Source organism: Penicillium riverlandense, assembly GCF_028828495.1.
Source record: "Penicillium riverlandense strain IBT 135883 chromosome Unknown utg000006l_segment0_segment0, whole genome shotgun sequence".
Lineage (NCBI taxonomy): Eukaryota > Fungi > Ascomycota > Eurotiomycetes > Eurotiales > Aspergillaceae > Penicillium > Penicillium riverlandense.
In genome coordinates, this window is record NW_026643197.1 from 2,970,539 (window position 1) to 2,996,906 (window position 26,368).

The following is a 26,368-nucleotide window of genomic DNA, read 5'->3' on the forward strand; positions in this document are numbered from 1 at the left end:
ACAGAGAAAGCCGATTCTGGTAATGCAGGTGAAGGACAAGGGTCGATTATCTTCGTCAGTGACTTGTACTTTTTCGTTGACTTAGTTAGGTCTGGCTAATAGAGTAGGTACCAGCACATACCAAATCCGGTTATTGGAATAATGATAGGTTTCATAACTCATAAACTGTATCAACGAGAGACACGCGGGTACCTCCACTGTTCTGTCCGTGCATGCAATCAATCCCAACACATCGTCCTGTTCAAGGCAACAAGTATGTCCGGGCGCAGAGGCGCCACGCAGAAATTAAACAGACCCCAAACGCCCAACCCTCTTTTTTTGTTGGTGTATATGCATGTGCCAATATAGAATGAATAAACACCGCAATGCAACATTTAGGCAGTCCAGTCCATTCAGGCCGTCAACGCAAAGCTCAGGCCCATCAGACCCATTCCCGCCACGGCAAAACCAATTCCCATACCCCGGTTGTGCGTCAGACCAATTCCCTCGCTGAACAGCTGCAGCGCGACGGATGTCATCACTCCGGCTGTGGCGGCGAACATCCCGCCATATACGCCCCATGAAGGGCCCGTGGCGTCGTTGCCGTTGTGGCGTCCGGAGCCCCAGATCCACAATGCAGCCAAGCCCGCACCGGCGGGTTGGCTGATACCGCCCAGTAAGCTGGACCAGAACATTGCTTTCCAGCGCGAGCTGAGCGCTAGATACAACGGTAGCGCCATGGCGAATCCCTCGGTGATGTTGTGCACGAAGAGGGCTAGGAACACGGTGAGGCCGAGTTTGGGGTTGGCGTGGTTGGTGGCGTACGTGATGAAGCCCTCGGGGAGTTTGTGGAGGGCTATGGCGAGGGACGTTTGTAGGCCAATGGATAGGAATGCGTTCTGTGGGACGTGGTGGTGATGGGGATTACCAGTTGTAGGCTTCAACTGTGTGTCGTCGTGACCTTGGTGCGAGTGATCTAGATGCTCCGAGTGCACGTCTTGAGTCCGTGACGACGAGGACGAACTGGCCGGAACCGAGTGTGGCGCCGATACTGTGTCGTTGTGTCCTGTATTTGGCACCAAATTTGGGTGTGTCTCGCCAGAGTGAAGCTGCACAGCAATACTCTGATGGTGCGGTGGCAAACCAGGGCGGGAAATCTCACTTGGTGCGATCATGGGCGGGAGAATCTTGGTGCACTCGCGGCCACAGGTCTGAGAAAACCCGTAGCATGGTCCATTCTCGTCACACAGAGGCTTAACGCCGCCCATGAGCGAACTGAACCGGCGCGCGACCATCGCCCGCAACGACTCCTTGGTCGCCGAGTCTGACACCTGCAAATCGTCGGGATTGGGCCTCTGCGCGACAGCTGGTGTCGATTTGAACGACCGAGGCTCAGGTGGTCGCAGCAGGGGCGTGTGTTCGGTATCCCCGTGCGGGTGGTGGCCGTGTCTTGGGCCGTCACCGCGTTCGGGGTCGGTTTCCGGCTCATCGTGGGTATGGGCGCAGTCGACGACATTGGATGGAATGAAGCGATGGATGAAACCCGACACTATGCGGATGACAATAATGCCCGTGAGAAATAAACCGGTCAGGAGGTAGGCGGCGGTGGAGGAGGAGAAGCCGGCGCGCGAGAGGTATTCCTTGGAGGTGGGGAGCATGCTGTACAGGGAGGTGAAGAGCTGACGCAGGCTAGTTAGCTGGAGAACAAGTGAGACAACTGCAGACGTACCATCACACCCGCACTGAGACATAGTGACGCCGCCAGGAAGTTGTTGCTGTTGGCGATCTGGAAGCTCTTGTAGTGAGTGAGGCGGCGCAGCACCAGGTCGGCGCAGATAACGGTCGAGCCGAGGACACAAGCTGGAAAGGAAGTTGTTAGGAGATGTCTGAGGCAGGGAGGTCTTCACACTCACCGATCCCCGACACGGCGCTCATCACCCAGCCCCGGAGGTCGTTCGAGGCAGCCATGGCATGAGTGATAGAAGGCAAAAGCGCGGAAACCGTGATGTCAGCCGGAAGGACGGGTTGGCGGTCAAGTCACGGCACTCTCGACTCACACCACCACAATGGAGAAATATGCTACATGCCATATAGGAAGGACACAGGATTCTGACATGATATATTATATGGTCAGCGGGGCAGAACACTGGGTTATCGTCCCCAAGGTTCTCACTAGTCTAGGCCTCTACCCCAAATATGGCCCGGTCGATAATCGATCGAATAATCGAACGAGGCACATCTATTCCATTGTACCACGTCCCGATCTAGGGCCTCCAGATAACCATATTTAAGCATCCAATCTAGACTGCAACAGACTAGCGACCTGCCATTCAGAGTTAGTGCCGTCGGGCTCCTAATTCGGACAACACCCCCTCTCTCCGGTCAATAAAGACGAAAAATGTCCCATTTTCGAGACTCGAGGAGTGGAAACATTGTTGACTACAATCCATGACCCTCGCTTCGCTCGGTGACTTGTATTGACCCATCGCAATGATCTCGCTCCACCCCGTCTCCGTCGACGACATCCCAACCCTCGCCCGCATCCACGACGAGGCCTTTGCTAACGATGCCCTCATGCATCTGATGTACGGGTTACCAGAGCGGAACCCCAACCTCGAAAAAGATCTCCGAGACTGGCTTCTCAGCAGCACAACTGCGCGGTTCGTCAAGGCTGTCGACGACTCCACGGGCGAGCTTCTGGGCTGGGCCTGCTGGAGCCTTTACCTCGATGGCGAAACGCATGCCGTCGAACAAGCAGCTGCCGCGGAGCGACACAAAACAGCTCCCGATGTAGCGATTAGTCCGGCGCTCTTCTTTGACTTTCATCGCGCTGTTGCAGGGCGGAGGGGAAAGTGGGTTACGGGGAAGCCGGCTAGCAGTACGTGAACTTGGCCTTCCGCACGCCTTGGGGTTTTGTACCGCGCACGCTAATACTCACCTACTCCAGTCCTCCAGATCCTCGCGGTTGACCCCAAGTTTCAGGGTCGAGGTGCCGGCTCGGCCTTGGTTAGGGCTGGGCTGGAAGAGGCTGATCGCCATCATGTGCCGGCGTGGTTGGAGGCATCAGCGGCTGGGCTGGCGTTGTACCAGAAGTGCGGGTTCCGCGATGTTGGCGAGTCGATTGACTTTGATTTGAGCGAGTATGGGGCGCAGGGTGGTGAACGGGTGGTGTGTATGTTGTATGAGAAGATTTTCAATGACACGGTACAATAACCTAGGTAAATAAATCGCGAGTGTCTTGTAGACCCAAAGCGCAGTAACAACATAAATTGAAATATGGGTATGAAAAGCCCCTCAAGTAGCAGCAAAAGTTAATTATGAGAGTTGTTGTTATGGAGAAGTGCCCGGCTTGCTTATCAACCGTTCTATTCAAAAGACTTAATTGTCAGTTGTAAATAATAAAAATAATTTCTAGTCAAAATCAGCAGTTTGATATCTACTCAGCGATCTCAGTTTCCTTCCGGCTCGGAAAAGGACCCAGGGAACAGGTAATAATGCAACAGCAATGAATCCAAGCACATTTGTAGCCCAACCAATGCCGAGGTTATTATACACTTTGAGAAATGTCAGAAGGTATTTTATATAAAGGAAGAAAGGTACAGAAACTCACTTTGAATAGTAAACAGAGGAAATGCAGCCGCAAGTCCGTATCTGGCCAGGCTGTTCGCACTCATGGCGCTTGCAACCGTGAGACCGTGGTAGGTATCCACCATATACTGAGTCGTACTGACAAACACACATAGGTTTCCCCATGCAAAAAGCATGATTGCGACATTAGGGCTTGCCCAGGAGATCTCGATCCGAGAAGTCCATCCAAACCAGAACAGGCCAATGGGCAGACCGACGCTGCCTAGTAGAGCTGGATAGAGACGGTACTCGGGAGGAATTTTTTGTGGCGGATAATTTCCGGCCTGGCGGCGATATAAGAACACATCGCACAATAGCACTGTTAAGCTGCCTAGTAAACACCCTATAACTATAGCCAAGAACGCAAGACCGGAGTCCTCGAGGCTAAAGCCATAAACGCTTTCGAAGACGAACGGGATGGCGGCGAAGAACGAAAAGAGTGTTGCAAATTCGCATGCCACATAGAGGCAGATGAAAGCAACAATTGGTTCAGTCAAAAGCATGAGAATAGGGCGAACGAGAGCTATTGTCACGAAAAGTCGTATCTTTGAGGACAATGGTGACGATGGAGGCAAGTCTAGCCCGAGTCTTTTGGCGCGACGGTGTTTTAAGACGGGATGAAATGTCTCCTTTGCGAAGAGGGCAATGTTGATCATGGTGAAGATAGCGAAGAAGATCAAGGTCCACTGGGTCCAGCGCCAGCCTTTTCTATCAACAACGAAGCTCCCAATGATGGGTCTATGCAAGCTGTTAGCATGGTCATTAAACAAGCATGGCTTAGTGGCAAACTAATTACCCGATACCAGGACCCAGAAATGGTGTTAAAATGAAGATAGTGGACGGGATAGCGCGGCTGGTTGGTTTGAAGGTTTCGTTGATAGTCCCTGCAGCAATGGCCAAACAGGGTGCGTAAGATAAGCCCGCAAAAAACCGCAAGATGCACAGTGATGTGAACGTGCGACTGAATCCGACTCCCAATGTGAACAACGTCCCAAGAGTCATTGTGCCTATATAGACTGGATACCTCCCGACGGTCTCTGATAGCGGCCCTCCAATTACAGGGCCAAGGCCCAGAGCAAGCACATAGAGAGATAATGGTAAGATCGCAACAGTACTGCTGACTCCAAAATCTTCCATGAACTGAGAGTGAGCGGGCGACAATATAGACACGCCAACAGATCTGAATACCTATTTAGCGTCGGAGCTATACTTCTGGAGTAAGACAGATTTGGCTCACGTTGTGAAAGCTGCAGAAGCAAGCATCAAAACTTGCAGGACCTTCGTCCTCACTGGCCAGTTGTATGGATTCTCAGGATCATCGTCCCAGTCCCCTGAGTCGGTCTCTGTCGTCTCCTTGAGCCCTGCTTCGAGCCTTTCGTCAGAGGCAGATGGCAAATCCCCCGATTGGTTCGGTTCATTTGCATTCGGACCTCCTTGAGCTTTCTCCCTGTCCATTTTCAATTCTTTTTATCCTCTCTAGATCGCAAATAAATAAATTAAAGTGGTGCATAGGCCGTAGAACAAAGGACTGGTAGCGTATTAGTGACGAGTCGAGGGATACGAGAAGAATAGCGTGGTGTATTCTGGTATAAACTACAACGCCGGATGCTGCTGTCTTCTACGCTGATAAATCAACATCACAGAAAAGCCCGAGGCCGAAGACTCATGAGTTATTTGAAGAATGGATGGGCCGATTGATTTTACATCATGATAACTATTCAGTTAATTAGGCAATTTAACTTGGCGCATGATTGGCTAGCAAGTACTTCAAGGCCGAGGTGCACGAATTTGATTACTCAACAGCCGACGAGGGAGCCTCTAAGCTTATCTGGAGCGTCTATGCGGCATCTCCGGCCTGGCCCCCGCCAAAAAGATCTGGCCGAACCCCTCCAGTGCTCTGTACACCAGCTAAATGGCCCATCACATCATCATACATAAAATTAACTTGTGGTTTATCACGCATAGTATATGTTTTGGGGGTGGGCGGCTCGCTTGTGTGGGCAACTCGATTGTGAATTACGTTACGTTGGAGAATTCAGACTAGCAGTCACAAAATTGAGGGCCCAGACAGGCAACATTTGGCGGTCAACCAAAGTAATTATCGCACAGATATCAGCTATCTTAGCAGTGGCTGAACGTAATTAAAAACCATGCGCCTCAAGTTCTCGTTCTGTCCACACCCACAATTCTTCCATCTTCGTGTCATCGCTCATGTTATCCCGCCTATTAACCTCTTTGAAGAATGGAATGTAGTAAGCGCCGCTTTGGACCATTTCTGTCTGAGCGGTGCTTGCCCATAGCTGATTCAGAGCGCCTGTGGGTACATCAACAGAGGCCACCCTGCTGACTAGGCCGAAGATGAATGATAAAATTGGGTTGCTGTTCAAGCCTCCACCAATGTTTGTCCGGACAAGTCCCGGATGTAGAGCGACAGACTTGATCGTTGGATAACGTTTGGCGTAAGATTTGGTGAAATATATATTGGCTAGTTTCGATTGGCCATACCGGGCCACAGTGCTGATATCCATAAGTGGCGTCTTATCCCGACTGAGAAGAAGTCCCCCCTTGGGAGCCATAGTATATATTTCGGAGCTAACGTTGACAATCCGAACGTCGCTCCCAGCAACACTAGCTGTCTTCTCCAAGACTGGCAGCAGTAACTTGGTGAGAAGTGCTGGACCCATGTGATTGGTACCAAATTGGATTTCGTAACCGTCCTCCGTCAATCCTGGGGAAGCGGCGAAAATCCCAGCGTTGTTCACGAGGATATGGAGATAATCATTCTCGGCCAGAAAGCTGGCGGCTGCCTTTTTGATGGAAGAGAAGGATGCCAAGTCGATTTCGAGATAAATAATGTTTGCAGAAGGGACTTGTTCTTTGATCTCTGCAATTGCGGCGTGCGCTTTCCCCTTGTTGCGAGCGCCCATATATATCTTTGCGGGATTGTGTTTTGCGAACTGCTTGATGGTTTCTTTTCCCAGGCCATTGTTGCCTCCAGTCACTAAGATGACTTTACCCTCCAGGTCAGGAATGTCATTATCAGGACTGAATGTATGATTTCTGCGAAAAAGAAACGACATCTTGCATCTGGGCGTCTCCTTAAACTCCTTGTGTGACGGATCGGGTTGGGCTGGGGGGTGTTCGAATTGCGATGTTAAACAAATATCGATTCTTCCAGGAAGAATCGATCTATTTATGTTTGGACTTCACTAGACCCTTCACGCTCTGGCGATGTGGAGAGTTGGCGAATGGCAGGCATAGTGTACAGAATATTGAACTGAATCGGCATAATTAATAGATCCGCCTCGGCAGTTGTCCGAGCATTTATAAGCACATTCTGCTCCTCTCTGGGGTTGTGTAAATGCTGCAATAGTCGACCATTAAGCGCGGATGGCGAGGATCGTATTTTATTGCCACCGCAACTTTATTGCATCGTCAGTTTACCAAAGTCTATGTCGGGTCCCGAAAGTACTCTGGTCATGCCGAGGTCAAATCAACGTTAATAAAATGATTATTCATAAACCGGAACTTACTAGTTGTTCCTCACGGAACAACCAGACAGAAATTTTATGGAGACAAACCCCCAACGGAGAGATTATCTGCCCGATACCGAGAAATGATGGTCCACTGTGGACTGTGTTTGAGATCTTTAGTCACCACTTATAAGCCATAAAGCTACATTGCGCTCTATCGGTAGCTGTCCATGACATAGAACATCAGCCGCACATTTACAGATACAATGAAAGCCTTGGTCTCTACACGCAATATCGTCAACCGAGTTATCAACTTGAGTTTGGGCAAATCAATTGGACTGGGAGCTGAAGTCAAAAATGTTGCTATTCCTACAATCTCAAACCTGGAAATTCTCGTGAAAGTCCACGTCGTCGCGCTCAACCCCACAGACTTCAAACACATCGATATTATCTCCCCTCCGAACAGTATTTGTGGCTGCGACTATGCTGGCGAGGTAGTCGAGGTAGGGAAGAATGCACCGGGAGGATGGAAAGTGGGTGACCGGGTTGCAGGCTGTGTGCATGGGGGGCTTTATCCCGACAGCGGCTCCTTCGCCGAGTATTTGAAGGTTGACGGTGACCTTGCCTGGAAGATCCCAGAGGGCCTTCGTGACGAAGAAGCGGCGACATATGGCATATCAGCAGTCACGGCAATGCTGGCGCTCAATGTCCGCCTTGGCATTCGAAATGACGATGACTCCGCCCCGGGTAGCGTCAAACAGTTCAAATCGCCGGCAAAAGGGTCCGCTATACTTATCTATGCTGCCTCGACCAGTGCCGGCCTTTTTGCTGTACAGATGGCTAGCAGGGCTGGATACACAGTTGTTGCGACTGCATCGCCGCATTCTTTCGACCTTGTTACAAAGTACGGTGCGGACAGGGTCTTCGATTACCGCGCGGCAACCGCGATCATGGATATCACTACTGCTTTCCCTGGCATCAAATATGCCATGGATTGCTTCTCTGAGGGCGGTTCGTCCGACTTTTGTGCGAAGGTGATTGGAAATAATGGCGGCAAGGTCATTACACTGCTTGATACAGGAAAGTCGAAAGTTCAAGGTGTTGAGAATGATATGATTCTGGCCTACACCTTATTTGGCCGCCCATTCGCCTGGCTTCCGCCCATTGGTCCCAGTTTGCCAGCTATGCCGCAAGATCGAGAGGCTCTGGTTTCCTTCTACAGAGGTCTAGCGTCCAACGCAAAACATCTAAGACCTCCTCCAATAACCGTAGCTGATGGTGGGTTTGACAGTATTCTGGACGGTCTGCAAAAGCTTCGACAAAAGCAAGTTTCAGGCAGAAAGATAGTTGTGAAGCTTTATTAGTTGTGTTCGCACTTTAATAGTGTACGTATATCTATTAATCAAAGGTCCGGTCCGCGTTTTGAGAACAGTCCGAAAAGTAACTATACCCAAAATGGGGAATGTAAAATTAATCAATTCCGTACGAGAAAAGGCCTCTTAAGTACGTTTAGAACAGGCTATATTAGCTTCAAGCTCAATCCAAACGAAATCAGTCTAGTGTCAACCGAGACAGGAAAGAGGTGGACTAGTGGATGAGTAGATGATAACTGAACCATTGAAGAAATATCAATTCTCTCCTTGGATACTTACGCCAATTGAAACGAGACTAGGAGAGCTTTCGGCGGCTGAGTACTGGATTTCTAATCCAAATGCATGATTTTGACCTCTTTCTTGTCTTTGACCTCGGTACTTGTCAGATTACTGATCAACCTAAGCAGACTATTCGGCCCACTTGAGGATATTGACATCGATTATGGAAAGGATGTCTGGCCCATTATTTTCTGTTGGCTCAACCAGGAAGCATGCATGAATATCCCAGACGGAGAGACCAAGTACCCGATCCGATGGAAGCAACTATCAGAGAGATATTAACTCCGTAAAGTCAATGCCCGAGTAAAATGATTACCGGTCACTGGACTTCCTAGACAAAAGTTTAAGCCAAGAGCAGGCCAAATCTTGTGGTTATGTGCTTGTAGCAGATTGTTTGATTTGTCAAAATCTAGACCGTACGATGTCCCACAATAGAAGTCAAATCACGAATGAATAAATCTCTGATTAGATAAAATCCAGAGGTGCCCAGCAATTTATGGGGCGAACTAACTAATAATTGATAGCGGTGAGTGTCCAATTCTTGAAATGATTACTTATACTCGGTCCCAAGTCGGATCACCAACAGCGCCAAGCTCCAGTAGTCCGAACAGCTGGGTTTTGGGGGTGTCGTTGGTTGGTGAATACAGTTAACTAATAACTAACGTTAAGGGCCGAAAGTTTCACAAAGAAGTGAAGACTCTTCAGCAACCCATCACATCCATCCATCTGGGTATCTTCTACTATCACAAATTGCCACTTTCACGGAATTTCTGCCATTTTTCGCATCAATATGCAGTCGAACTCTCAAGCTCAGCCTCTAGCCTTGGCTGGCAAGGTCGCCATCGTGACAGGAGGGTCGCGGGGTATCGGAGCTGCCATCGCCCTAGAGCTCGCTAGGCGCGGAGCCAAGGTGAGGACCGCTTTCTGCCAATCGAGAAACAAAGAAATCTAACGGGATCTCAGGTAGCTATTACGTTTGTGTCTCCCAGCAGTGAGTCATTGGCAGACCAGATTATCGAAACCATAAACAACCTGGGCCACGGTGCTTCTGCCGTTAAAGTTCAGGCGGATATGCGCAGCCTTGAATCGCCAAAAAAAATTATCAAGGAAGCGACCAATGCGTTTGGAGAATCAATCGATATTCTCGTTAATAATGCCGGCATGGAGTTTGGGAAACCACTCGGGGAAATTGGTGTTGAGGAATACACACAGGTTCTGGACGTCAATCTTCGCAGTGTCGTTTTCATGACGCAGGCTGTGCTCCCCAATCTCCGCAGCCCAGGCCGGATAATAAATATTGGATCTGTTCTAGGACGTATTGGTTACCCAGGAGTGAGTATTTACTCGGCGACAAAGGTAGCATTGGAAGCTCTATCCCGTGGCTGGGCGTCGGAGCTAGGTGCTTCTAGCCACACAGTGAACGTGGTTGCTCCCGCACTTACCGAGACAGATATGATGGCTCGGTCTGCCGGATCGGAGCAAGTTCTGGAAATGCAAAAGAAAATGACTCCTATGGAGCACAGACTTGGGAAAGCGGAGGATATTGCCCTCGCTGTGGCAATGTTAGCGGAGCCATCGAGCAGATGGATCACTGGACAAACCATCCAGGCTGGTGGAGGCATCTACATGTCGTGAGTGACGACGGGAGAGGGCGAGATATAAATAAGCCAGTCCGTCGCCTGGAGAGTCCCTTCTTCAGATTGTCCTATCGTCTACAACTAGATTGGAGTAATCAATCCATGCAAGACGTGGCGTACCAGGGACAGATCCCAACAAGGGCTGAATGTGTCACTTTGGTCTTCGTAAGCCGTCTCAGCTATTATGCATAATACCCGCGGAGGAGTTCGTTAATGCTCAGCGGATTTTAGTGTTATAGGCCCTATAAACGGTCTAATATCGAAATGGATTCGGGTTGCGACAATCGTACAAATCTACTTGCGCCTATGTTGCTGGGAACAGGTTTCGAAAAACCTGATTGGCTACTGGACGAGCAGTTTTGATCGGCTATCGGGTTGTCTCGAATTCGGCTTCATCGGCTTGAGGCATGCCAACCGGAGGCCGCATAAGATCAGAGTCTTCGGTATCCTTGTATCTGATCAGTCTATTGTCTTGCTCTGAGTGCGGTTCCACTTTCCCTTCTGGGGATTCCATTTCTTTATGTAGATCCCTCGTCGCGAGGAATCCATAGTCCGGCATGAGAAGAATAAGAACGATCATGGCTTTAGTTGCATCAATTGACGTGTTTAGCCCAAGATAACCTTTGTTTCCTTGGGCGTCGTGCAGTATTCCACTTTAGGGGCCCTTGACGGCACCCTGAGGATTTTGTGCAAACTGCCATGGTACCTAGGACCATATTCTGTTCCTCACTGAGTTTATCAGACCACACCTGTGCTTTCTTGTCAGTGGATTCGGTGTCATTCGATATCATCAGCTGGTCTGTCGTGACACCGATCATGTCCTTCTGCCCACCTCAGCTGACCCGCTGATTGGCCCGTGACTTGTTTGATTTTCCTTTTCTGTTCCTGACTTTCTCTCGGTTTTTCTCTTTGTTCCTCAACCTCTCTCTCTCTCCTTTCAAAAAGGCCCGTCGGGTCTCCTCTCTCCTCTTCCATACTAGTCATGTCCAAAGCAACCTTGGCCGTCATCGCCGCCGCCAGCGCAGCCACTGGCGCCGGCGTAACGGCGCTGCTCTACTCCTCCAAACCTCGTCAGCAGCAACAACAGCAGCAACAGCTCCCCTCTCCTCCCACCGGCGTCGTCAAAGTCCCAGTTCCAGCAGGCACACCCACGCCAACGCTCGCTGCCAAAGTGGCCGCCGCCGCTGCCGGCCCTGTCGACCCCTCCGGGATCTTCCAATATGGCTTCCCCGGCCCCGTCGCTGACGAGCTCTCCTCCCTCCCCGTGACAGGCGCCTTCGATCGCCGCACTCGCAACCCAGCCTGGGTCGCCGAGCACATCACACCGCAGTCGCTGGCCCTAAAGAACGCCGACCGGCGCCACAGCTCCTTCGTTGAGGACGAGGCCCTCCCGCCCAAGTTCCGCGCCAAGCTGGCCGACTATTTCCGTTCGGGCTATGACCGCGGCCACCAGGTGCCTGCCGCGGACGCGAAGTGGTCTCAGGCGGCTATGGATGATACCTTCGCGCTGAGCAATATGTGCCCCCAGGTCGGTGAGGGCTTCAACCGTGATTACTGGGCGCACTTTGAGGACTTTTGTCGCAATCTCACTAGACGATACTCCTCTGTTCGCATCGTCACTGGCCCACTGTATCTGCCGCACCGCGACCCGGATGGAAAGTGGCGCGTTAACTACGAGGTTATCGGCAACCCGCCCAATGTCGCTGTGCCGACCCACTTCTACAAGGTCATCTATGCGGTGGATGGCTTGGAGTCTCCCGACAGCAAGGTCGCGCTGGGCGCGTTCGTCTTGCCCAATGCGCGCATCCCCAATGAGAAGCGTCTGTCCGACTTTGAGGTTCCGCTAGAAGCCGTGGAGCGCGCGTCGGGCTTGGAGTTCGCCAACAAGCTGGACCCTAGCCGCCGGCGCCGTCTGTGCCAAGACGTGCGCTGCGAGATTGTGGTGCGCGAGTTCAACAACGCTAAGAAGGCTGCTTCGTGATGGACGAGAAGATAGATTGTGCTATCTTCTACTTTTTGTATATCTAGGGCATTCGCGGATTTTATGCATGGCCGGGCGTTGCATGATGATTTACTTGAGCAGTCGCATCATCATCATTAGCATCATCACATCAATCGAGTGACTTTTATCTTTACATCTAACATTGAAATGCAACACCCGTCTTCGTAGCCACATTGCCTCCTCCACCTGCAAACCCAGTGCCCTCAGAGCAAACTGCCACCAAACCGGGCTGAATTCCACCATCTTTCTCCTTGTCCTTCTTCTTGGACTTTTTCTTTTCGGCGCTTTGCTCTGGATTGCGAGGCGTGATATCCGTCTCGCAGACATAACACAGCATCCGCCCGTGTAACGCAGCCGAGCGAGCTTGCTCTTCTTTGGAGGCGTGCGGATCAGGTGTTTCGTGGAGAGTCATGAATTTCGTTACGCAGGGTGAGCAAATGATGTGGCCGCAGGGTTTCGTTACTGTAATTATATGATTATCCCGTTAGTATCGACATGCCTCGAGCAGAACATAGACATGGAATGGAACATACGCATCGCTTTAAGCCCATTGCTCAAATTCTTCTTACAGCTCGGACACACACGCGAGACCGTCCCATCCGCGCCGGTTTCTTCTGTGAAATGCACGTCCACTAGCGATTTGAGCGAGTAGCTGTGCCGATTAGACTCCGTGGAAGCAGGACAGATGGGCACCAGCTTGACAGCTTTTTGGGCAATGATCTCATTGGGATCCGTGCCCGGGGTGAGAGATGGGACCCAGAAGGAGGGTAGAGCGGACTTGGTCGAGGACTATGAAGAAGCGTTAGTATCCAAGGCGAAGAAAGTCCAGAAGAATAGGGGAGGAATGATATAGATAGAAATACCTTCTCCTGTTTCAATTCCTTTTTCAACCTCTCCTTCTCGTCCTCTGCATACCGGGCCATCTCCTTCTCATTCAGCTCAAACACCCTCTTCCTTTTCCCATCAATCTCCACTTCTCTTGCCTTAAACTTCGCCATGGCTTCTTCCGTCTCACTCCCTTCCGCCTTCCGCTTCTTCCCAGCTTGATTCCCACCACCACCACCTTCCAATCCCATAGAAACAAGCTCAAACTGAGCCAACTCCCTCCTCCTCGCCTCCTCAAGCTCCCCCTCCTCCCCCTCCGCCAGCCTCTTCCGCGCATCATCGCGCTGTCGTTCAAGCCGCTTGATCTCCTGCCGCTGCGCGAGGAGGTCATTGATTGCGCACTCGCGACAGAACAGATCTCCGTTCGTGGCGCAGGCCACCACCGGCGCGCGGGCTGGTTGGAGACATAGTCGGCAAGACGCGAAGGGGAGGAAGCTGTCGCGGCCAATCACGCCGCGTTTTGTGCCCCATGTTGAGCGCAGCAGGCCGCGCTCGTAGGAGGTAAAGTGTGGGAGGGAGGTGTTGCGCTTTGAGTGCGCCATGGCTTTTTTTGGAATTTGTTGAAGTTGAAATAACTAACTTATGGCGTAATGATTGATGTGAAAGGTCGATGAGATAAGACGGATGACATAATCGGCATTGGCTTTTTCACCTTAACAATGAACGGACCCGAGGGTGGACGCGATGCCATGTTTGGATAAGCCCCTTTTCTTGTCTCTTAACTAAGCGTTGGCAATGCATCTTTTTGGCTTGACGAACGAACGCTTAGACAGCACCGTCCAGACATTAATTAAGTATTGCTCTCGGCACGTGTCACGGCATGCTTGTTATGTACGCAATCAGAAATGGTCCTAGCTGGAGACCACTTCCCTTTTTCGGTGTATACCAATGCATATCCATCACAGAGTCAATCATCTGGTAATAATCTCCTAAGATTGCGATTTTCTCTTAATTGTGAAAGGAATGTGACGTCGTCGTTTCTCACTACGGCCAAGATGATCTCTCTTTCCTGAAGATGCGACTGACTATCTTCTCAAACCTAACCGGACACCGTGGGGCTGGCTACATAGTTATTTAACGGAAGACCTCAAGAAATCCCGCGACAGTGGAGGCAGCAGCGCCGACCAACCTGCAATGGCGGGACCAGGAGCGTCCGCCACCTCGTCTGATAAGCCGAAGTCTCACTCGAGTAAGGTCATGAACAAGCTGGACCCTTGGTTTGACCAGAATGCCATTGAGGCACAGCAAAGTGGTGAATTTGGTGGCCCAGAGGAAAGACGATCTGTTGCTTGAAGAGGTATGCAGTGTGGCTCTGGAACGCCGTGTCTAGGCGTTTTTGTCAGTTCGAGAGACTGACTCGGACTGACTGGTGGTTGGAAGAGAAGGACAGCACATATGTGGACAGGCTTTGCGGTGAACCGTGCCTATAACCCAACTCAATGTAGATTTGCAGCCTAACAAATCATGTACCTTTTGTATGGAATGCTTCGTTTCTTATATATAAGAAATATCCTATAAATCTGCTATTTCCCTAGCCCCGTCAAGAGACAAGACTAGAATAAGATCTATGTGATGTTAATACTGTCACTGCATTACGTCCATTCTAAAATATGTACTTGCACGCCAGCGCAATCAGCCATGGCTGCAGTGAGGGCTGTCCCTGGGTATCTCCAAGACGGATTTGCTTTTCCAAGATGGTTCCGGGGCCCCGCCGGCTGCTCACAGGCCACGGCGTGTACCCGCGCTATAGAGCTACCGCTTGTGTACCACCCAGGTTGGAAGACAGCCATCGGAGTCCCCGCATTCTTCTCCTTTCCTCCTATTTCACATTACCTCGCCGTACGAAGCTTAGGAATGTCGCCGACATCGGCGCAGGTTACGAGAGTAGAAGATCGACGATACTGGTGACGGCCACAGTACGTAAACTGAGGGAGAAACAAGTCATCCTACAATTAGACGCCAATCTCTCTATCTGATCCCTATCAGCGTTTGCAACCTCGGCTGCCTCTTATCCAAATTTACACTTGTTAAAGATGTCGGGAATTGTCTCATCAGAATGCTCCAACTACAACATTCTCGTCCTACCAGGTGATCACGTTGGACCCGAGATCATGGCCGAGGCTCTGAAAGTCCTTGACGTGATCGAAAGACTCCGCCCCGGTCTGAAATTCCACCGCACATTCGATCTAGCCGGCGGCCGCAGCATTGACATGCATGGCGTCCCCTTAACGGAGGAAGTGCTTTTAAAAGCCCAGAACAGCGATGCCGTTCTGTTCGGCAGTGTTGGCGGCCCCGAATGGGCCGACATCAGCCCTGGCCCTGAGCAAGGCTTGCTCCAACTACGCCAGCGCCTTGATACCTTTGCCAACATCCGACCTTGTGAAATGCTGATGCCTTCATTGCTTGATGCTTCACCCATTAAAGCTAACCTGGTCAAGGATGTCAAATTCGTCGTGGTTCGCGAGAACTGTGGCGGTGCATACTTCGGCGAGAAGGTCGAAGGGACAGAAGCCGCTTCCGACCTTTGGGCCTACTCGAGGGCGGAGGTTGAAAGATGTGCGCGTGTTGGTGCTGCAATTGCTCGAATTATGGGTGGTGGTGGTGCTGACGGCACTGGGCCTGCTACTGTTTGGAGCGCTGACAAGGCCAATGTGCTCGCAAATGGGCGATTGTGGAGAAAGGTCACCCAGGACATTTTTCACCGAGAGTTTAAGGACATCACGCTAAAGCACCAGCTAGCCGACAGCATGGCCATGCTCATGGTCCGACGGCCCACGATGTTCAACGGCGTTGTTCTGACCGATAACACGTTCGGTGATATCCTGTCAGACATCTCCGGCGGAATACTAGGAACCCTCGGCTTGCTGCCCAGTGCCAGCGTGTCAGGGGTTCCCGGTGAAGGCAAATTCAACGGTATATACGAGCCGGTGCATGGGAGTGCTCCAGATATCTCGGGTCAAGGGATTGTCAATCCCACGGCACAGATTCTCAGCGTGGCACTGATGCTGAGGTATTCGTTCGCCCTCTCGGAGGAGGCTGATGCTATCGAGAAAGCAGTCAAGTACACGTTGGACACGAAAGCAAACGGTGGCCTTGAAATCAGAAGTCTTGATCTTGGGGGAACTGCCACCACATCTGAAATTGGAGACGCAGTTTGCGCTGCCCTTCGAGAGATGCACGGCGTTCGGGATTAGTTGTTGCGGCTCTGTTTGCGCCAGCTTTTATGATTACTCCGAATGAATAAATTTGGGCGATATTTGTAGTCCAAAATACACAAAAGCTTTACGCAATAGACTACAGGTAAAATTTCGCAGGCTTGCCTATTAGTGGAGTGCACACTGAACATAGTTACGGTCATTGAGTTGGTCTTGGCGTTAGGGTTTAGGGAACAATCTGTGAGTTTAATGGCGCAAGGCGGTTTTGCAAGGCACTGTATAGTTTTCTCTTTCATAAGTCCATTCCAAAGTGGTTACACCTAAGCGCCAAATCAAGCGCTTGGAGGTTTCACGCTGATTATGCAGAGCATGGTATTTTTATAGATACGGTTTCAGATATTACTCGATTGCAACTTTCGAGGACAATCATCGAACTACGAGCGGCTCGGGTCAGAGCAGCCACGGATGCTCAAGCAGCTGTCTTGCGGTCCTGCGCTCTTCTGGTAGTCACTTAAGCATGGACTTGAGAAAATTAAGAAAATATTCCCCTCAGTGCCGGAAAGTCGCTCTTCTAGACTTTCCAGAGAAATGGGCGGCACGATGGCGCCTTAATGAGCAATCCAAGCGCCTGCAATAATGTCAGCACAAGTGCCGAGAACTTATAAAAAGATTGAATGCCGAGATGCCAGCGCTTAACGTTGTGGTGAAAGCACTGCCCCGTTGTTTGAGCACAACATACCTTTGGCTCCTGGGCAGATTTGTCATATTTGCAATGTTGAATTTTAAACTCCAAAGACACGCAACAAAGATCTTGGCATAGCCAGCTCATTGAGTAGGTATCGTAGTCAAACTGCCTGTAATCCGATACCTATCATTGAATACGTCTATGGGATAGAATTGCTCGAGATGTAGTAGGGTAGCGTCTCATCTTCGATGGGCCTTCCACGTGCAACCTGACAAATGATTTTTGATACGTGGGCTGACAGGGACGTGACGCTGTTCTGAAGGCAGTTCAGAAAGCGCTTAAGCGTGAGGCCTTGCCTAGCGTGGGGACAAGGGAATCTTCGTGTCGATGGAAATTTGGTTGTCGCACTCCAAAAGACTGGCAGACGCGATGCTTGATCATATGACCCGGCGCCAGCACGGACTACATTTGGTCTCACATCCATTTGCCTACGCTATCTACTATGACGAATCGAGTACACATGAGACTGTAACTATTGGTACAACTGAAAAGGAAAAGAGACGAGGCTCACTTCTCTGACTTTATGGTCAGTGTGCCTGTCTTCGTGATCAGATACTCATCCAAGGCGACCTGCTTGCCACTCTCCTTACCCCAGCCACTGTCCTTGATTCCCCCAAATGGGGCCTCTGCAGCGGAGCTATTTCCAGAATTCTGTAGGTTGCCCCGTTAGCTATACCTTTATTTCATCCTTTATCCAGAAGAAGTCCAAAATGAACTCCATTATTTACTCACCAAGCCTATCATTCCAGCGTCAAGCTTCTCTAACATCCGCCACAGTCGATGAACATCTTCGGTGAAGACGTAGCTCGCCAGTCCATAAGAAGTCTCATTCGCACGACGAATGACGTCTCCTTCCGAAGCGAACTTCTGAATGCCCAGAAGAGGTCCGAAGTTCTCTTCGTGGACCATACGCATGTCATCGCTCACATTGGTAACGATCGTTGGTTCCATAAAATAGCCCGCTGGCTTCTTGCCAGTGCCTGACAGATCGACTCTCCTCCCTTTTCCAAGCACGATTTTGGCTCCCTTTCGAAGGGCGTCGTCAACCAGCTCTTCCATTCTGTCTAGGCTTCGTGCTACCGTAACAGGGCCAATAGTAGTCTCACGAGCCATTCCATGTCCCATTTGTAGAGACTTTGTCCGCTCAACGATTCCCCTAACGAAAGCATCGTGGACATCAATATGCACATAAACTCGGTTTGCAGTAATGCATGCCTGCCCAGCATGGCGCCATTTGAGCGACATCAGTTGGTCAAGTGCGAGGTCCATGTCGGCATCTGGAAACAGAATGAAAGGACAGTTTCCGCCGAGCTCGAGTGTGGATTTCTTCAGCCCTGTGGAACAATAGCCGGCGATTATCTTGCCTACGCGTGTGCTGCCGGTGAAGCTGACTTTCTTCACCAGTGGATTCGTGCAAAGCGCCTTGGACAGGGCAGGGGTGTTCTCTAAGCTGGTTGTAAGAACGTTGAGAGTCCCAGCAGGAAATCCAGCTTGCCTTGCCAGGGAAGCCAAGCACAGAGCCGAGATAGGTGTCTCGGGAGACGGCTTGATAACCATCGTGCAGCCTGCAGCGAGTGCGGCACTGGCCTTGCGAAGAACCAACGCGGCCGGGAAGTTCCACGGTACGAGTGCGACAGCCACGCCCAAAGGCTGCTTGACGGTGATGCTTCTCCGATTTGGGATAGCAGCATCGAATGTCGACCCTTGAATGCGATCTGCTTCTCCGCTAAACCACCAGGCAAAGCTGGAGCCATACTCGATTTCCGCATGAGCCTCGACAAGTGGCTTGCCCGTTTCGTACACGATTACTTTTGCCAAGTCATCCTTCGCGGCTTGAATAAGCTCGTACCACTTCATAAGTAGCTTAGCCCGCGATCGCGGAGTGGTTTGCGAGTAAAGTTGAAAGGAATCATACGCTGACTGCACTGCCGCATCGGCGTCCTCTGGAACGGAATCGGGACACTCGATCCAAACACAGCCAGAACCAGGATCCTCCACGGAGAAAGTCTTGCCTGATTGGGAAGGGACAAATTGTCCACGCACATAGCAGAGATTGTGCAGGATATCCGGGTTGGATAGAGTGAAAGGAAGATTCACCGGTGTCATGTTTGTAGCGAGTTTAGTTCCGGGAGGCTCGGACTCTGGTGGTAATCTTGTAGTCTGATACCTCAAATCCTCAAGCTCTCCATTTGCCTTTTATTCTGTCCATCCTTGATCACAGGACCATAGACCATACTGGACGTCAGTATTCCCAGACATTCCCAGTCCGTGTGGCTAGCTCCGGCGTGGAAGGATCCACCCCGGTGGTACGCTCCGCATTGCCCTAATTTTGGGTTTGGCCAAACGTTTAGTAACTTTATGCTGGAGTCGAGCGAGCAACTTCCCCGGAATCCCCACAAACCTTCACGACGAAACCACAATCTTGCCGATTGCATCTCCGCAATGCATCGCAAGGGATCATAATCGACAGCCCAACTTCCTTGAAAAAGTTCCATTCTCCCCCTTCCCTTGCACCCCTAAGACCCAAGTTGCAGCTGTTTACCCCCACCTGAAGCTAGGTACCTACCTTGCCGACCGTCAGACATTTGATTTCGCGGTTCTCCTTTAAACCTATTACCGAAAAGCAGAATGAGTCGTTTCAACATTCACAATCGCTTGGTGGCTATCGCTGTCTCTTTCGGGTCTCTGGTACATTCAGGCCCCCGTCCCGAACAGATTTTAGAGTAATTGTACTGACGGCTCAAGACCTACGGCTATTCCTCTTCGATTATCGGGAGCACAATTGGGCAGCCTGGATGGTATTCTTTCTTCAAATTGCCCGCCCAAGGCGAGCCGGGCTACGCAACTACAACAACTCAAGCCATTGCGACCGCCAATGGTCTCTATAGTGCTGGAGGCGCCGTTGGCAGTCTCTTCATTATGTGGGCTGCCAGTGCGATTGGACGCAAGCGCAATATTCAGTTGGGAGCACTCCTGGTGCTCCTGGGTGGCGCTTTGCAAGGCGGAGCGGCCAATCTGGAGTAAGTGACGTGTCGTTCCGAATTCAAAAAAGATAGACATACGGGACTGACACCTCTTCTAAACAGCATGTTTCAAGCGGGCCGCTTTATCGCGGGTCTAGGAGTGGGCATCCTGGTGACCATTTGCCCGATGTATCTCTCCGAAATCTCCCCGCCACAGAACCGAGGATTCTTAGTCGGTCATCATGCGATCTTCCTGGTCTTCGGATACATGCTCAGCTCCTGGCTTGGGTTTGCATGCTACTTCGCGACCGGGGATAATCCGTCTTTTGCATGGAGGTTCCCTCTCTGCATGCAGTGTTTCGGTCCTCTTGTCTTGTTCCTCACGTCGATCTTTATCACAGAGTCCTCTCGTTGGCTGCTGCAGCAGGGCAAGTCCGAAGAAGCTTGGAAGTCATTGAAGAAATTGAGGAGACACCCTATTGGTGATCCGGAGGACCTTGCGATCAAGGAAGAGTTCTACCAAATCCAACAGCAGCTCGCACTTGAGCAGGCGAAACTGAATGCTCTAGGCTACGGACCTTGGACTGCTATAATCAAAAAATCAAGCTATCGCAAGCGAATGATCATCGGGTTCTTGACTCAGTGGGGTGCGGAATTTGGAGGACCTTTGGTCATTGTAAGTTTACACCCTTTAATTCGTCTCCAGAGAAAGTCTGGTCGCGGCCGTTGAGATTGATGGTTCGAAAAATTAGAACAACTACTTTGTCATTTTGTGTACCAATCTCGGTCAAACGGGCTATATGCCCCTTCTGCTCTCTGCAATCTGGCTTACCACCGCCGGTGAGTTACATTATCAGCAACCTCGCCAAAATTATTGAGACTAATCGAATAAAAGGTCTGATATACAACCCATTCGGAGCGTGGCTTCATGACCGGGTGAATTCCCGCCGGTGGATGTTCATGGTTGGACTGATGGGCTGTCTGGTCACAACCTCCGGCCTGGCCGGGTGCATTGCTCAATATTCTGGGAAGGCCAACAAAGCCGGCAACGGAGCTGGCTTGTTCTTCATTTTCCTGTATTTGGCATTCCAAGGGTAAGTTGATGGCCCATCCTATGGTCTCTTGTGCCCGGATTATGATTGACGTGGCATTGTCTTACTATATAGGTCTTGCTGTGATACCACAATGTATCTTTACATTAGCGAGATTTTCCCCACAGAAATTCGTGGTATCGGTATGGGATTTTCCCTCTTTGGGCAATTCGCAGCCACTGTGATTTTGCTCCAAACGGCGCCTGTTGGCATTCAGAATGTTGGCTGGAAGTACTACCTAGTCATCATTTGCTGGTGCATTTTCTTTATCCCCATTGTTTATTTTTTCTGGCCTGAGACAGCCCGATTGACGCTCGAGGAGATTGCTTCTCAATTTGGGGATGACGTTGCGGTACAGATTCATGGTATCTCCGACGAGCAACGCCAACACTTGGATGAATTTCTCCAGGACAAGGACATCATCCACATGGAAAACACCGAGCACGCTTAAGCTCTTTAAATGTTTAATGAAAGATCTGGGCAGTACATATCCAGCGGAGTGCAGAATAGCAGAATACGCTCTCTAGTGGACGAGGAGACCTACTCGGTTTACATTTGTTCCACACCACTCATCGTATTGAGAATAGCCCAGATGACGAACAGACTATGCTCAACTACGGCGGGATGAGCGTGTAAACAAAGTAAACAATTCACCAGGTAGATATAGTAGATATTCAGTGCGGAATCTCCCCGGGTGAAAGGAGGGACCAAAGGCCGTAAGAGCTCTGTAGTTCTCGAAATATGAACCACAGGGGTGGGCATACTCCGAGGACGATGAATCTTGTAAGGAAATAGGGAAGCGGAGTATAGTGCGGCACGCCGTCCGCCTAACCGAATGCTGGTTTTACGACCATTCTGGCTCTCATATGACGAGCGCTCTTTCATCTTGCTGGGACCTAAATAATTCTGCCCACTGACATTCCCGTTCCATCTTCGACCCTAGGAATCAGGATGACCGGTCTTCACAATGACAATGGCTTGGAACTCAAAGAAAGCACGAGCAGATCTTCGAGCATCGAGAAAATTCTCGCGGCACACCGGAAGCCCTTCGACCAACTCCCTCCTTCCCGTGAAGTATGGAACGGACAGGCAGGCTCGTACGAGGAAGGTCTCGGACGACTGATTATCCTCACGCCAGAGATTGTGCAAGAGGCCGCAGCATCCTGCATTAAACTGGGGCGACGAGTCTCTCTAAGCTGGGATATGACGAAGCTTGAGATCGCCAACTTCAACCGCCAACCAGCTCAACACTATATCATGCCCCTGCTAGAAGGTGTTGCCTTCGACGACGTATACATCTTCAACCCTCAGCAATCGAGTCAATGGGATGGGCTTCGCCATTTTGGAGCAGCGGACCCCACGCCGGAAAACCCATCACGACGAATCTTCTATGGCGGGGTGGAGCCAAGTGAGATCTTGAACCGGTCAAGCACACGGATTGGCATACAACATTGGGCCCGGGAGGGTATCTGTGGCCGGGGAGTGCTTCTTGACTACGCACGCTACGCGGCCAAACATGGCATTGAGTACTCATCGTTCTCTGATCATGCCATCCCGCTCTCTGTGTTGATCAAGGTGGCACAGGAACAGAAGGTGACTTTCAAATTTGGAGATATATTGTTCATCCGAATCGGGCTGGTGAAAGAATGGGAGACAGAAATGACACCGTCCGAGAAAACCGCGTATGCAACAACCACGTCCCCTTGCCATGCCGGCGTTGAAGGGACAACGGAAACTCTGCGGTGGATTTGGGATACCGGCTTTGCCGCCGTGGCGAGTGATGCACTATCATTCGAGGCATATCCACCCAGAAATAGTTATCCCAGAGAAGAGGGCATCCCCGCTGCCGTGGGCGAGTTCATGCACCCGGTGCTATTGGCCAAATGGGGCATGCCTATTGGTGAGCTTTTTGACCTCGAGGGGCTGAGTGTCGTTTGTGAGGAGGCTGGTCGGTGGGAATTCTTTATCGCCAGTACTCCGCTTAACATGCCCGGTGGAGTCAGTAGCCCACCGAACTGTTTGGCAATCTTGTAATTGCACTTTTTGTTCTATTTTCACCATCACGTATCTGAATATATACATATTTCTTTTCATAAATTTAAGCCTCACTTTCTTGGAACAGTTGGAGTATCTTGATAAACTTCCGAGACAAGCCCCAGAACTGAACCTCCTCCAGAAGTGTTTGTGTGCGAGTGTAAATAGTGATCCCAAGTTCCTTGGAAGAGATATTGTCAACTCCAAGGACGTTCGCCGGTCCTCCATGTTGTATCCAAGCTTCAGCCACTTTGGCTGCCTCATCATCGGTATCAATTTGATCCAAACGAATAGATGGCTGGGACTCGGGAGAGACGGCGCGTTTTCCTGACCCCATGCTACCAGGGGAGTACTTGGTAACCGCCATGAGCAAAATAGCACCCATAAAGACGCGAAGTATCTCGCAAGGCGCGGATACTAGATATCCATTGGCGACGGCTGTAATCTGAGCGGCATGCCATATCAGCTTCCGGGTGCAGCGGGGGTCCCTCGCAAATTCGGTTTTCAATTTACGCTTTGCCGCGTTCACAACTTCGTAATGAGGAGATTGCGGGGTTGTTGGCAGGTGTCGGACAATATAGAGTACCAGCTCCATGACGTCGTCAACGCTGAAAATATTACAATAATGAAATATTAATAATCCAATGCTGTTTATTGGAGCGTATGGTTAGCAGTTTCTTCCTTGGTCTGGTGAACGTGATATCTTACTTGTAGTCGATGAGCTCCTGGACAGACCCTGCTTTCTTCATTTGACAGGAGAGGTTTCCGAGCCCTTGGAGAAGTAAAGCTTTTCCCTCGTCCTGTACTGACCCTAACGAAGATGGACGAAGGGCTTGAATGAGTGTCAATACCCCTAGTTGTTTGAGGTCCCAAAGGAGACGGCCAATGATCTGACTGCAGAGTCTTTTCCCCCATGACGACAACCCAGCAGGGAAGGGCCTCCCCGTCATGATAGCGTCTAGCACATCGGCAACAGAAGCTCCAAAGAACGGCGGTGATAAATGCGAGGCAAGGGATCGCCAGCCCTGCACAGAAGGCGCTTTCCATAGTTCTTCAATACACGGCAGTGATTTTGGCAGCTCAGCTAGATCGACTGCCCCACGACGTCCAGTAAGTGTGCAAAGGCTGCAATCATACTCGAAAGAAGCCCAGGTCACTCTCTTTTCCTGCTCTTGATCCCGCCAGTGTAGCCACTGGGTCATGGAATCTGCCGGATCGTCCTCCTGCACAGGCTGCAACCGTGGAATATTGTGGTCAATAGACACTCGCTGCTTGAGGAGACCCATCCCACGCAGGCTGCCAATGAGTATCCCTCGAGAGCGATCGGCATCTTGGTACAATTGTCGATTTCCCGACCCCAGTGAGTATATTTGGTAGAGGCAGCTGGCGGTGAGATAAGAAAGGTCGGAGAAATTATTGCTGTCTTGGCCACCCTAGTCATTTAGTAAGCAGACAAGACGAAATCGATAACTATGGGTCAATAAGGCGGAATATGGAAATAGCACTCACAAGCCACAGGATCATTCTTGAGGAAAGGTCACAAAGCGCTTTGGAGGCCTCTTCGGTGTCCTTGTCTTTGAGCAGCATGGCCCCAATGCAGGACATACTAGCGAGGAGTACTGGTGGGGTCTTTGACGATTTGAAAGTGGGAACATGTATGACAGGCAAAATATCATGAAATCCAGCAACGTACTGGTCGAGACAGTGCTGTAACAAATGGAGTCCCGGTAGTAAAGAGTAGTCTTGTGACCAGTTCTCAGGAATGCCGGACGTAGAAAGGAGCTCTATCAAGATCTCCAACGCACTCTGCGTTCCTTCATGAGATGTCCTAGAACTGCTTCGAATGACTTGGTGCAAGGGTGGGAGCTCGTATCTCGAAGGCAACTGCTCCCGAATCTGATCGCGGGCCTGATCAAAAGGCCATGGCTGTACATTGCGTCGTGGCATGTCGAAACCATTTGCAAATCCACTATTTGTCGGCATATTTCTGTCAAGCGCACGGACGGGAGCAGAGCCGGGCAACCCCGCGCGACTTCGCGTCGTTCCAGCTTCTATGCCCTGGTCGTTCCGTGTGGTCGCGGAATCCAGCATCATCTCTTGGGGTTGAAAGTCTAACCAGTCAAGTTCACCGTTTCCCAACCCAAGTCCAAGCCCAACACTGTTGAGCATCCCCTGTCCAAAGATCGAGTCTGGTATCCCGACCGCTCCGTAAGGCTGCTGCATTTGACACCCATTTAGACTAATATGCGAGTCACTAAAGATCGTTGACCCCGAGCTATCCGCAGTCAGATGGTTCGCCCGGGATGGATATTCATCGTTGCAGCGACTTGGGATCTGGACTTGATCCTGACCCAGTGAGCTTTCTGAAATATCCTCCAGGTGACTGAGGCTCACTAAACCTTCATCTGGATCAGCGTACTCCGATTCCCCTTGGGCCTCCACGTCCCCAGCATTAATCAATATATGGTCAACTTGAGCATCGCTTTGCATATTTTGCTCCTGGTACCCGCAAGTCGCATATGTACTGACGCAGGATCCACAGGGATACCGTCTATCACATCGAGATTTTCTCTTGACGCAATTCAGACATGATCGTTGACCCGTAGGCCTCTTCCGCGTAGGTGTCTGATGGATGCCACGGAGATGCCGTAGTAATACATCATTCCTTGTGAACACCTTACTGCAATATGGACATGCATGGTCTCGTTGGTCTTCGGGAAGATGGGAGGCCTTGTGACGGGCTAGATGGCTTGGTCTAGCGAAAAAATGGTTGCATTCGCTACAACCATATCGCTTAGGGGCTCCCTGCCATCAAATTCCTTGTGAGCCGTTCGACTTTCTCTCAGAGTGGGAATAATTTCGTACCTTGGGGATGCGTTTGCGAGTGGCATTCTTCGGAACCATCGAGGCTTTTCATCAGCTGACTAGTAAGTGAGGGAGAAACTCGAGATCAGAGGGAAGCAAGGTCTGAGCTCCCTTAAGGATTAAGATATTGTACGTCGCTTGCTTGGCCAAACGTCCATCCCTTGGAGCGCGATTGTTTGGAGAAGGGGTGTGGGTGGCGGTCCGGGGTAATTCAGAGTAAGGAAATTTGGCCTCGGGAACCCCGCAAATCAAGTGCAAAT

At 50.7% G+C, this 26,368-nt stretch overlaps 14 protein-coding genes across 14 annotated transcripts; 8 read left to right on the plus strand and 6 right to left on the minus strand.

Annotated features, from left to right (window-relative positions):
- Positions 1–392: 392 nt before the first annotated feature.
- Positions 393–1,947, minus strand: N7474_007401 (Zn(2+) transporter ZRT3; the record flags this gene model as incomplete). The annotated part of the gene is made up of 3 exons (XM_057198811.1): positions 393–1,658; positions 1,709–1,839; positions 1,893–1,947. 3 exons carry the CDS (start codon positions 1,945–1,947, stop codon positions 393–395), a joined length of 1,452 nt encoding a protein of 483 aa, XP_057052251.1.
- Positions 1,948–2,469: 522 nt separating this feature from the next.
- Positions 2,470–3,192, plus strand: N7474_007402 (GNAT family N-acetyltransferase; the record flags this gene model as incomplete). The annotated part of the gene is made up of 2 exons (XM_057198812.1): positions 2,470–2,857; positions 2,927–3,192. The coding sequence occupies 2 exons, from the start codon at positions 2,470–2,472 to the stop codon at positions 3,190–3,192; spliced, it is 654 nt and encodes a 217-aa protein (XP_057052252.1).
- A 198-nt stretch (positions 3,193–3,390) lies between these two features.
- On the minus strand, positions 3,391–5,061 carry N7474_007403 (MFS transporter; the record flags this gene model as incomplete). Its single annotated transcript, XM_057198813.1, has 4 exons — positions 3,391–3,533; positions 3,590–4,344; positions 4,403–4,786; positions 4,844–5,061. The coding sequence occupies 4 exons, from the start codon at positions 5,059–5,061 to the stop codon at positions 3,391–3,393; spliced, it is 1,500 nt and encodes a 499-aa protein (XP_057052253.1).
- A 686-nt stretch (positions 5,062–5,747) lies between these two features.
- Positions 5,748–6,686, minus strand: N7474_007404 (uncharacterized protein; the record flags this gene model as incomplete). Its single annotated transcript, XM_057198814.1, has 1 exon — positions 5,748–6,686. The coding sequence occupies one exon, from the start codon at positions 6,684–6,686 to the stop codon at positions 5,748–5,750; it is 939 nt and encodes a 312-aa protein (XP_057052254.1).
- Positions 6,687–7,345: 659 nt separating this feature from the next.
- N7474_007405 (zinc-binding alcohol dehydrogenase family protein) lies at positions 7,346–8,443 on the plus strand (the record flags this gene model as incomplete). Its single annotated transcript, XM_057198815.1, has 1 exon — positions 7,346–8,443. The coding sequence occupies one exon, from the start codon at positions 7,346–7,348 to the stop codon at positions 8,441–8,443; it is 1,098 nt and encodes a 365-aa protein (XP_057052255.1).
- A 1,078-nt stretch (positions 8,444–9,521) lies between these two features.
- Positions 9,522–10,366, plus strand: N7474_007406 (SDR family NAD(P)-dependent oxidoreductase; the record flags this gene model as incomplete). Its single annotated transcript, XM_057198816.1, has 2 exons — positions 9,522–9,641; positions 9,695–10,366. 2 exons carry the CDS (start codon positions 9,522–9,524, stop codon positions 10,364–10,366), a joined length of 792 nt encoding a protein of 263 aa, XP_057052256.1.
- A 984-nt stretch (positions 10,367–11,350) lies between these two features.
- On the plus strand, positions 11,351–12,349 carry N7474_007407 (DNA/RNA non-specific endonuclease; the record flags this gene model as incomplete). The annotated part of the gene is made up of 1 exon (XM_057198817.1): positions 11,351–12,349. One exon carries the CDS (start codon positions 11,351–11,353, stop codon positions 12,347–12,349), a length of 999 nt encoding a protein of 332 aa, XP_057052257.1.
- Positions 12,350–12,506: 157 nt separating this feature from the next.
- On the minus strand, positions 12,507–13,797 carry N7474_007408 (putative RING finger domain protein; the record flags this gene model as incomplete). The annotated part of the gene is made up of 3 exons (XM_057198818.1): positions 12,507–12,832; positions 12,904–13,159; positions 13,234–13,797. 3 exons carry the CDS (start codon positions 13,795–13,797, stop codon positions 12,507–12,509), a joined length of 1,146 nt encoding a protein of 381 aa, XP_057052258.1.
- A 592-nt stretch (positions 13,798–14,389) lies between these two features.
- Positions 14,390–15,005, plus strand: N7474_007409 (uncharacterized protein; the record flags this gene model as incomplete). Its single annotated transcript, XM_057198819.1, has 2 exons — positions 14,390–14,507; positions 14,908–15,005. 2 exons carry the CDS (start codon positions 14,390–14,392, stop codon positions 15,003–15,005), a joined length of 216 nt encoding a protein of 71 aa, XP_057052259.1.
- A 283-nt stretch (positions 15,006–15,288) lies between these two features.
- Positions 15,289–16,449, plus strand: N7474_007410 (3-isopropylmalate dehydrogenase; the record flags this gene model as incomplete). The annotated part of the gene is made up of 1 exon (XM_057198820.1): positions 15,289–16,449. The coding sequence occupies one exon, from the start codon at positions 15,289–15,291 to the stop codon at positions 16,447–16,449; it is 1,161 nt and encodes a 386-aa protein (XP_057052260.1).
- A 1,213-nt stretch (positions 16,450–17,662) lies between these two features.
- N7474_007411 (NAD-dependent succinate-semialdehyde dehydrogenase) lies at positions 17,663–19,261 on the minus strand (the record flags this gene model as incomplete). Its single annotated transcript, XM_057198821.1, has 2 exons — positions 17,663–17,806; positions 17,888–19,261. 2 exons carry the CDS (start codon positions 19,259–19,261, stop codon positions 17,663–17,665), a joined length of 1,518 nt encoding a protein of 505 aa, XP_057052261.1.
- Positions 19,262–19,783: 522 nt separating this feature from the next.
- Positions 19,784–21,660, plus strand: N7474_007412 (putative MFS sugar transporter; the record flags this gene model as incomplete). Its single annotated transcript, XM_057198822.1, has 6 exons — positions 19,784–19,843; positions 19,901–20,175; positions 20,242–20,794; positions 20,871–20,958; positions 21,014–21,212; positions 21,321–21,660. 6 exons carry the CDS (start codon positions 19,784–19,786, stop codon positions 21,658–21,660), a joined length of 1,515 nt encoding a protein of 504 aa, XP_057052262.1.
- Positions 21,661–22,160: 500 nt separating this feature from the next.
- On the plus strand, positions 22,161–23,243 carry N7474_007413 (uncharacterized protein; the record flags this gene model as incomplete). The annotated part of the gene is made up of 1 exon (XM_057198823.1): positions 22,161–23,243. The coding sequence occupies one exon, from the start codon at positions 22,161–22,163 to the stop codon at positions 23,241–23,243; it is 1,083 nt and encodes a 360-aa protein (XP_057052263.1).
- Positions 23,244–23,307: 64 nt separating this feature from the next.
- Positions 23,308–25,733, minus strand: N7474_007414 (uncharacterized protein; the record flags this gene model as incomplete). Its single annotated transcript, XM_057198824.1, has 3 exons — positions 23,308–23,851; positions 23,952–24,676; positions 24,753–25,733. 3 exons carry the CDS (start codon positions 25,731–25,733, stop codon positions 23,308–23,310), a joined length of 2,250 nt encoding a protein of 749 aa, XP_057052264.1.
- Between the last annotated feature and the right edge of the window lie 635 nt (positions 25,734–26,368).